The following is a 10,749-nucleotide window of genomic DNA, read 5'->3' on the forward strand; positions in this document are numbered from 1 at the left end:
AGACGTTTGAAAAAAAAAACAGGATTTTATAGTTCATAAAAAATCTTAAGTTGCATCAAAATAGGATGGTTTTAATTCAGTATTCACATAAATATTTTTAACTCTATAAAATTATGCATAAATTTAAAAGTCTATGAAATATGCTCAGCTAAATTTCAACTAGAGCAGTAACTGTTGTGATTGTACAAAATAAATACATGACATCCAGGATACAAAACCTACCCTGTACTAAAGACCAAAACAACTTTCTATAGAATTCAGAAAATTTTTAACTTCTATATCACCGTAAAAAAAAGATATTTATAAATAACAGTAGAGATAAAATGTTTTGAAGAATTAACCTCGATGAAAATCAATAATTGATCTGTGAAAATCAATAATTTTGAATAAGTACAAGATCTTTATTAAAATGTGATTTAACAGTTACAATAAATATGTACGAATAAATTGCATAACAACAATACCTACCAAAAAATATTTTTTCCATGCTCTATTTTGCGTTCAAAAAAAAGAAATCACGTTTCTTTAATCAATCACTCCTGCTTCTTTATTACTGAATAATTTTTCTTCTGGTTTTAAAAGTCTGAAACCCTCACTTTGTAGTACTTTTTCGTCCTTATATATAGTCGGATTTAATCTGCTATATCTTAGGCATTCATGTTTACAAGCATCGATTCTGCGAAAATAGTTTGTCTCCTTACGAGGATGGTAGATAATTCGCTCTTTACGCATGTTTGAATTAGGATCACCCCACGTATCTTCACATTTTAGAAGATGAGCCATGTTTTGACGTTTCAGATAATATGTTGTTATGTATAACAATCCGACAAAATGTAGGCATAGACATATAGGAAATGCAGCGTACAAATAATAAGCTATATGTGGATGAGTTTCATACAAATTGCTCATCCTCAGAAACAAGAATGCTCCTACTGTGAAAAAAACTGCTGGAGTAACCAGGAGTGTTATCTTAAAAAATATGGCGGGTTGACTACCGTATATGAAATGATGATCATCACAAAGAGTCTGTGTTCCATATATATAAAGAATTCCTACAGTTGTTATTCCTAAAACCGTAATACCTAAGCAGTCTTGTAAAAATCTCAAAAATAGAAGAGCTTCTTTGTATACATTCACTACGCAAAATGGAAATGCAAGTATGAACAATAAACAGCAACTGAATATTCTTATATAAAAGCGATACAAGCGTATTATTGGCTTTCCATCTGCCATCGAGTTATAAATGGCAGCTAGCTGTAATTTAATTCTCATCATGCTGGATGTAAACATTAGCATAAAATAAATGAAGCAAAAGGTTTGAGGGGAGAAAGTAATAGATCCAAGAAACTGAGGATAAAGAACACTAGTAATATCTTCAAATCCAAGGCTATCTAAAGCATCTGGCTTCAGGCACAGCTGTTCTACAAGGACATCATGAACAGCAGCAGTCATTAATTCACCAAGAGTATACAATGTCATTAATCCCATCCAAGTAACAAAAGCTTGTAAATCGGTCATAGAAGCTCGTGGAAAGTAAGATCCAATTAGAACTGTACACGGATCTGATATGCTAATAGCCTTAACAAAATATAACACAGTGTCAACCCAGCTATCATAGTTGAATAATGATTCGGTTTTTATCATAAACAAATTAAACATTAAGGCTGAATTATTTAAGTGAATAACTATTACAAATGTGAGTATAAACATAAAAATGAGTAAAAATATGTATACAAATTCTGATGTTTTGTTGTTCGGTGAAAAGTTAAGATCTGATATTATAAGCACTATAACACAAGTAAAAAACAAAGATAAAACTCTACGTGGTAGAATATTCTTTGAGAAATGATCCTTCGAGTCAGTCTCTTTTTTGTTGTTTGTATGTACATTAGCAACTCTTAAATCTAGAACTCTGTATTTCCATGCAGATAAGTCCCATGTTCCTTTAAAATCAGTATGTTTATTTGATCCACAAATATGATGCATATCCTTTTCTCCGAAGCATGGCTGCTTTCCCCACTCTGGTTTACAGATCATCCATGGAAGAGATGAAGAAAACGATTCTCGTAAATAATTTAGAGTATCGCTTGCTACTGCGATCTCATACACTGTTTGTAAAAGACCAATTGCAATCATTGTGAAGCCGACACCATGTGTTACTGGCACTATTCGCCCGATAACAATACATCCCAGTTTCGAGTAATGTCCAATAAACAGAAACATATATAGCACAGGTAGAAAAAAAAAAGATGATATGACAAAATAATGAATAACGTTGATTTTACCACCGGAGAAAGTAATCAGGCCTCCAATAAATTCAAATCTAAACAGTGCAACAATCAGTGTAGTTACAGCATTGATGTTTCTGTAAAATCTATGTCGTTGACCATCTCCCCAAAGGAACGAATCTGACGAAAACTGTTCCGAGTGCAATATTCTCTTCGAAGACATTTTATTTGGAACTGGCAAATTGCAACACGCTAAGAGAGCACATTATAAAATACGAAAATGAAATTGCGTGTAATAAAATTAATTCTGATTTTATATTTTATCGGAATTATTCATCGCAGTAATAAACTACTAAAAAAATTATTAATTATTCAGATTAATTGCCAAGAAAAGCAAATTTGTCGATAAGGAATAATTTTAACAAAATCATTACTATAATTTACTAGTATGCCAAAAAATGGACATATGATTTACTCAATTGAACGACTGTATTTGTACGCTTTGATTCGGATCGTACATCTGATAACCAAGATACTAGGTTAGAATTCTAGTGTTAATAAGAAATATTTCAACAAATAAATTTCCACACGCTGTATCACTAGTCATGTTGATTATGTATTTTTTTCTTTTTATTGAACACATCCACAAAACAATTTCATTTTTCATTAAAGGATTAACATTAACAAAAATTTAATAACGAAAACCCCACATTTTTGAAAAGATATTACAGAGAAAAAAATCGCCCAACGTGTCTAATAAGAACGAAAAATAAATATTTACTAAAAAAAAAAAAAAAAACATATTAAAAAAGTTCAACAATAAAACAATTCGAAACATTCATTTGAAAAAAAGAAAGTCACATTTTTTATAGTGGCGGGATTCTTTCGGTCAGAATTGGCTATAACTGATTTTTGACACCTTAAAAACAGTTATAATTAAAGAAAGGGATTTCATTACTTTATGGGGAAATAAAATTAAACAGTGCAGGTTATTTCGACTTTCCGCGAGATTACTAGTTTTTTTACGTACAGTCGTATAAATACACCCGCCTTAGCTTTCTGAATTCGGGAAATAAATCATAATTTAAATGTTTTTGACTGTTTCTCAGTATATAAGCTACTGTCAGACGGTCAGACACACATAACTAAGCATAAGTTTCTTGATTTTGCTTGAAGCTTTTTTTTATGTGTATTTTTTTTCATATTGTTTAGCTGTGTTGAGATTATGTGGTGTTTATAAAATTTGCATGTTGACTTCATTGTCAGTATAAATATACTGACAATGAAGTCCGAATATTGTCAGTATATTTATACTGACAATGAATTCCTCTCAATGCAGGGATCGGAACATGTTAATTTTGTTATGAAATAACGCGTTATGTTATTGTGCAATATCAACGTAACATCACCATGTGCTGTGATATTAAGCAAAATATTTGGAAAGCTCAATGACCTTTGATAAAATATAGTCTTTTGTTCACCTGCTACATCCTACAGAAAAATTTCTGAACCTCTAAAAAGGTTTAAATAATAAAAAGACATAAAAGATTCTCTTCCAAAATGAGTGATAGCAGCTCTTTCCAGAAGAACTTTAAGAGATAATTATGCAGCTCCTTCAGCACTGTAAATCCTTTATTAAGGCAGGAAACCACAATAGCTTAAATAAACTAAATGTAATTATCAGCAATGCTGTGTAAGTAAATAAAAATCTTAAGACTAAGCCAGTAAACTAATTTAGTATGAATAAATTAAACAAAATTTAGTTTAATTTGAGCAATAACAAGAATAAAAGTTTTTTTTCTGTTACATGCATTCAGTTGTATGTCTTATAGTATTTTTTGACCTATTTTCAAATCTACAAATCAAAATTGAATGAAAAGCAGGGTTTTTCAGTAACTTGGATTTTTAAGAAACCCTATTTTTAAGAAATTATATATTCTACAGTGTACGATATTATCTTACCAAATATCTGCTTATCTTATTTTTATGCCTCTGAAATGTCCCTTCTTAATCTCTAACAGTAATCAGCAAACAAATTTTTTTCTCCATTTTCACTGGTAGTGTTTTCATCATTGATATATCCTGGTGAAATTGGTCACTGTTCTTCATCACTTACATCGCCAGATGTAGGTGGAAGAAGTCCAAATATGAACGCAACAAGCATATTTGTAGGCATATTGCAGTTTTTATAGTTTTCAAGAACTTCACTAAGCAATCCTTCATAGATCTTAGCCTTCTTTTACCCAGGGAAGGATTCAAGAATATTTTGAAATGATACCCATTCTGCTTTCCCAGATTCAATCAAATTTCTCTCAAAGTCCGAATCCTTCGTTATCTCAAATGCGGTTCAGCAAATATTTCTCCCTTGATTTTTGCCTAATTGATCCTGAAAACTTACTCTTCAGATGAAAGAAACCTCAGTCATTATAATCCATTGCTTAAACAAAATTTTTCATCAAACTGAGTTTTTTTTTTTTTTGTAATGGTAAAAGGATTCAATCTTCAGATTCACAAGAGCTACACAAATAATATTTTTCTGCCCAGCTATGAGTGTTTCTCTCTCTGGCCAGTCTTTTTTAATATCTTTGTTTTTTCTGTCTTTACTGTCCCTCTTGCATAATAAACAACCTGCAATAACTACTAAGTATAATCGAGCTGAAGTCATAATAAAATCACTTTTAGGTCTTCGCATAAGTGTCAAATGTGCTTTTCATACAGTATCATTGACAATATAGATTCATATTGCATTACATCTTCATTTTAGCAGCATAAGAAAAAGGAATTGATGATTTCTCACGTCCATTGTTAAGGAGAATGGCTTTCAAACTTGTTTGAGAGTACTTCACCAGTATACTATTTTTCCTTGTAAGGAGAACTTCTTGCTAATAGTTGTTGATATCCATTAATTACAAAGACAAATGTAAATTATAGGTGAGTATATAAGTAACTGCTAAGCCATAAAATATTGTCATTCTAAAAAATTAAAAAATGTTTAGAAATTAAAACAGTTTACTTTCAATAAACTGTTCGCAATATATTTTGGCCAGCTTATCATTAGGGGAAAATCATATTGTAATAAACTTCGGAATGTGGGAATGTAAGGATCATCAATAAAAGTTTTGAATGTCAAATGAACTTGACAACCCTACAGTATTGAAAAAAAAGAGGGACAGGTATCTTGATTTTGACAATTGATTTTGGTAATATTCTATATTAATGAGATAATGTGTCATAATGTAAATTGTTTAAAGGGGAAAAAAATAAAGTGTAAGTTTAGTGTTCAGTAAGCAGACAGCAAAATAAATTAGAAATTAAATTTTCAATGTTTAATTGTCACCAAAACGCTATGGTTAGAAAGTATGATTTTCAGCATAGAACTGTGCCAGCAGGCACTGTGGAACTGTAGCACCCCCTACGTCCATCTTATATTATCGATAACATTTAATATAACGAGTCCTTTTTCCTTTATACTTGTACAATATATAATCTTTAATATAGCTTTTAATATAGCTTAATGTCAGTAGCCATCCCCCAGTTTATCAAAAAGATACAAAAATCTTTGTATGAAACTGTGCGCTTCACAGGTCCAGCGACGTGGAGTTTGGCTGTTGTGTGCATGCACACATAGGAAGCTGCATGCAAGGCTGCAAAGGAGAGAGAGCACTGTTGCTCCTGCAGTGCTGACCCTGGCTATCTGGAAGGTAGTTTTTTTTTTTACTGCATGTGTATATGGAACGTTCCTTGTTCGTCCCTTTTCTAGTTTAGTCTGTGGAAGGAATATGAAGATTGTTTAGATGTTTTTCAGTAGTGATCAGAATATGGCATAAAGAAAAGACTCTTTGACTGCCAAATCTGTCCAAAAACATGCTGTAAGGGCAAAAGAGAAGGCAATTAGTAAAAACTAATTATGTATTTGTTTCTGGATACATAGAAATTTAAATTAAGCACTATTGGACTATAGTGTTTTTAAGCAAGCATTTTATTAAGTTATTATCTAATAATACTAAAAAATATCTGTATTGACATTTTATTATTTATTCAGTCAAACCAAACGAACGTATGATATTTTAATCACACTGTACTTAAAAATCGTGTACCATATTCTTGAATGTAGTAAAGTGCAGAGCTAGATTATTATCATGCTTCCAGCAATTCTATTATCTTGTGGCCAGGGCAACAAGAGTAAGGGAAGAGACGAGGACACGCATGCTTATGGAGTGGTTAGATAGGTGACATAGAGCAAATGGGGGCAGCTGGACTTATATATTCATACCTGATGTTACTGCGTGGGTTACCAGAATGCATGGGGAGGTGGACTTCTGGATGGCTCAGTGGCTGACGGGTCATAGGTTGTTTGGACTCTACCTCCGTAAAATTGGCAGAAGACAGAAGATAGCTGTCAATATTACATTGCGGTAGATTCCATTAAGGCATACATTTTTTTTTTTTAGTGCCCTAGGAGGTTGGAGGAAACCCACCGGGTTGGTCTAGTGGTTAACGCGTCTTCCCAAATCAGCTGATTTGGAAGTCGAGAGTTCCAGCGTTCAAGTCCAAGTAAAGCCAGTTATTTTCACATGGATTTGAATACTAGATTGTGGATACCGGTTCTCTTTGGTGGTTGGGTTTCAATTAACCACACTTCTCAGGAATAGTCGAACTGCAAATGTACAAGACTACACTTCATTTACACTCATACATATCATCCTCATTCATCCTCTGAAGAATTATCTAAACGGTAGTTACCGGAGGCTAAACAGGAAAAAGAAAAAGAAAAGGTGGTTGGAGGAGTAATCTCAGAGACTTGGACTTGCCGGAGAGTGTCATGCAGTTAATGCTATCTTCTGGTCAGTGCTGGAACATGTATGTTCAATGGTACTGAGGAGTACTTGAAACAAATTTATTTGAAGAACACATGGAGGACAGTGAAGATGTTGGGTGAGGGCAGTGATGGGGCATCAGGTCTCAGGGGTGCAGCAGGGTGGTCTTGTATTGTCATAATCGATGGCTCCCAGGGGACACAGCCTTGCTATTAGAAGTTGGAATCACAGTCTGGAGTTAGGTGTATAGTTTGTGTGCGTGTGTGTATATATATATATATATATATATATATATATATATATATATACATAATTTCATATTTTGTAAATGGAGTTGAATTTGTATGAATGTGAAGTGTGCCTGTGATACATGGGGTGCTGAGATTATGCCATCGGTGATAATTCCAGCATCATATTGTGTGAGGGAGTGGGTTTTGAGTGGGGCCACCACACACCCAGTATGTACAGGGTGCTGGGCATTTGGTTGAGGCAAATTTTCCCACTTCAACGTAGAAAAGGCCAAGAAAAACATTCTCTGTAGCAGCAACGCCACTAATTTTAGCTACAAGCCGCCACTGATAATGACATTCATTTTGTTGTGATCAATTCAGATTTCAACGGAAATATCCATTTTCACCACATCCCTGAATCCACTTTGATTAGTATCGACATGCCGTCTGTACGTACATAAGGCATCTCACATAACTCAAAAATGATACACAAATATGTTGAAATTTTAGATTTAGGACTGTTATAACATCTAGTTGTAAACTTTTCCTTTTGATTGCAATCAACAAAACCAAAATTGTTAAAAAAACCCAAAATTCAAACAATTTTTGTCTTTTTCGTAACTGCAGTAATAAGCCCTCGTTGAGAGCTTTTCAATGATATAAGTGGTACTTATTTTCATTGGTTCCAGAGTTATAGCCAACAAAATTTTAATTAATGAAATATTTTGATCTTAGGAGAAGGCACACAGTTAAAATCAGACTTCATCTCTGTTTTTTAATTGTTTTTTATTAATTTAAATATATTGATTTATTAATAATTAATAACCTCTCGTGGTAAAACATTTTTTACGATGAATAATAATTGAATAAAAAAAAAAGTATGAAAAAATATAAGTTTTTAATGAAATAACATTTTATGTAATTTTCATTTTAAACAAAAAAGTCTAATTGTATTTTAATAGGCATACAAGCAAGTCATGTGTTATCCACGTCAGATATTTTTTCATAGGTGTGTTGAGATTGTGTGATGTGGTGTTTGTGAAATTTGTACACTAATTTTATAGTCTTAGTATGTTTGTCTTTTCTCAATGCAGTGATATGAACATGTTAATTTTGTTGTGTCATTTTGTTTACTCTATTTTAACTAAGTGATACTGTTAAAAGTCATTTTGTCAACTAATCTGTTGTTACAGTTTATTTATCTGTGTAGTGCTTTAATGGGTTCTTTAAATATGTGGTAGTCACTGTATTTTAATTTCTGTATTAAAAATCTAAAGACTAAGCAAGTAAACTAATTTAGTATGAATAAATTAAACAAAATTTAGTTTAATTTGAGATATAACAAGAATAAAAGTTTTTTCTGTTACATGTATTCAGTTGTATGTCGTATAGTATTTTTTGACCTATTTTCAAATCTACAAATCAAAATTGAATGAAAAGCAGGGTTTTTCAGTAACTTGGATTTTTAAGAAACCCTATTTTTAAAAAATTATATATTCTACAGTGTACGATATTATCTTACCAAATATCTGCTTATCTTATTTTTATGCCTCTGAAATGTCCCTTCTTAATCTCTAACAGTAATCAGCAAACAAATTTTTTTCTCCATTTTCACTGGTAGTGTTTTCATGATTGATATATCCTGGTGAAATTGGTCACTGTTCTTCATCACTTACATCGCCAGATGTAGGTGGAAGAAGTCCAAATATGAACGCATCAAGCATATTTTTAGGCATATTGCAGTTTTTATAGTTTTCAAGAACTTCACTAAGCAATCCTTCATAGATCTTAGCCTTCTTTTACCCAGGGAAGGATTCAAGAATATTTTGAAATGATACCCATTCTGCTTTCCCAGATTCAATCAAATTTCTCTCAAAGTCCGAATCCTTCGTTATCTTAAATGCGGTTCAGCAAATATTTCCCCCTTGATTTTTGCCTAATTGATCCTGAAAACTTACTCTTAAGATGAAAGAAACCTCAGTCATTATAATCCATTGCTTAAACAAAATTTTTCATCAAACTGAGTTTTTTTTTTTGTAATGGTAAAAGGATTCAATCTTCAGATTCACAAGAGCTACACAAATAATATTTTTCTGCCCAGCTATGAGTGTTTCTCTCTCTGGCCAGTCTTTTTTAATATCTTTGTTTTTTCTGACTTTACTGTCCCGCTTGCATAATAAACAACCTGCAATAACTACTAAGTATAATCGAGCTGAAGTCATAATAAAATCACTTTTAGGTCTTTGCATAAGTGTCAAATGTGCTTTTCATACAGTATCATTGACAATATTGATTCATATTGCATTACATCTTCATTTTAGCAGCATAAGAAAAAGGAATTGATGATTTCTCACGTCCATTGTTAAGGAGAATGGCTTTCAAACTTGTTTGAGAGTACTTCACCAGTATACTATTTTTCCTTGTAAGGAGAACTTCTTGCTAATAGTTGTTGATATCCATTAATTACAAAGACAAATGTAAAATATAGGTGAGTATATAAGTAACTGCTAAGCCATAAAATATTGTCATTCTAAAAAATTAAAAAATGTTTAGAAATTAAAACAGTTTACTTTCAATAAACTGTTCGCAATATATTTTGGCCAGCTTATCATTAGGGGAAAATCATATTGTAATAAACTTCGGAATGTGTGAATGTAAGGATCATCAATAAAAGTTTTGAATGTCAAATGAACTTGACAACTCTACAGTATTGAAAAAAAAGAGGGACAGGTATCTTGATTTTGACAATTGATTTTGGTAATATTCTATATTAATGAGATAATGTGTCATAATGTAAATTGTTTAAAGGGGAAAAAAATAAAGTGTAAGTTTAGTGTTCAGTAAGCAGACAGCAAAATAAATTAGAAATTAAATTTTCAATGTTTAATTGTCACCAAAACGCTATGGTTAGAAAGTATGATTTTCAGCATAGAAATTTGCCAGCAGGCACTGTGGAACTGCAGCACCCCCTACGTCCATCTTATATTATCGATAACATTTAATATAACGAGTCCTTTTTCCTTTATACTTGTACAATATATAATCTTTAATATAGCTTTTAATATAGCTTAATGTCAGTAGCCATCCCACAGTTTATCAAAAAGATACAAAAATCTTTGTATGAAACTATGCGCTTCACAGGTCCAGCGACGTGGTATTTGGCTGTTGTGTGCATGCACACATAGGAAGCTGCATGCAAGGCTGCAAAGGAGAGAGAGCACTGTTGCTCCTGCAGTGCTGACCCTGGCTATCTGGAAGGTAGTTTTTTTTTTTTTTACTGCATGTGTATATGGAACGTTCCTTGTTCGTCCCTTTTCTAGTTTAGTCTATGGAAGGAATATGAAAATTGTTTAGATGTTTTTCAGTAGTGATCAGAATATGGCATAAAGAAAAGACTCTTTGACTGCTAAATCTGTCCAAAAACATGCTGTAAGGGCAAAAGAGAAGGCAATTAGTAAAAACTAATTATGTATT

The 10,749-nt window shown here is 32.3% G+C and overlaps 1 protein-coding gene across 1 annotated transcript; it reads right to left on the reverse strand.

Annotated features, from left to right (window-relative positions):
* Positions 1–525: 525 nt before the first annotated feature.
* Positions 526–2,136, reverse strand: LOC142320048 (sodium-dependent nutrient amino acid transporter 1-like). Its single transcript, XM_075357726.1, has one exon. It carries the CDS (start codon positions 2,134–2,136, stop codon positions 526–528), a length of 1,611 nt encoding a protein of 536 aa, XP_075213841.1.
* Positions 2,137–10,749: the final 8,613 nt, after the last annotated feature.

The sequence above is a fragment of the Lycorma delicatula genome, chromosome 2 (genome assembly GCF_047948215.1).
Source record: "Lycorma delicatula isolate Av1 chromosome 2, ASM4794821v1, whole genome shotgun sequence".
Taxonomy (NCBI): domain Eukaryota; kingdom Metazoa; phylum Arthropoda; class Insecta; order Hemiptera; family Fulgoridae; genus Lycorma; species Lycorma delicatula.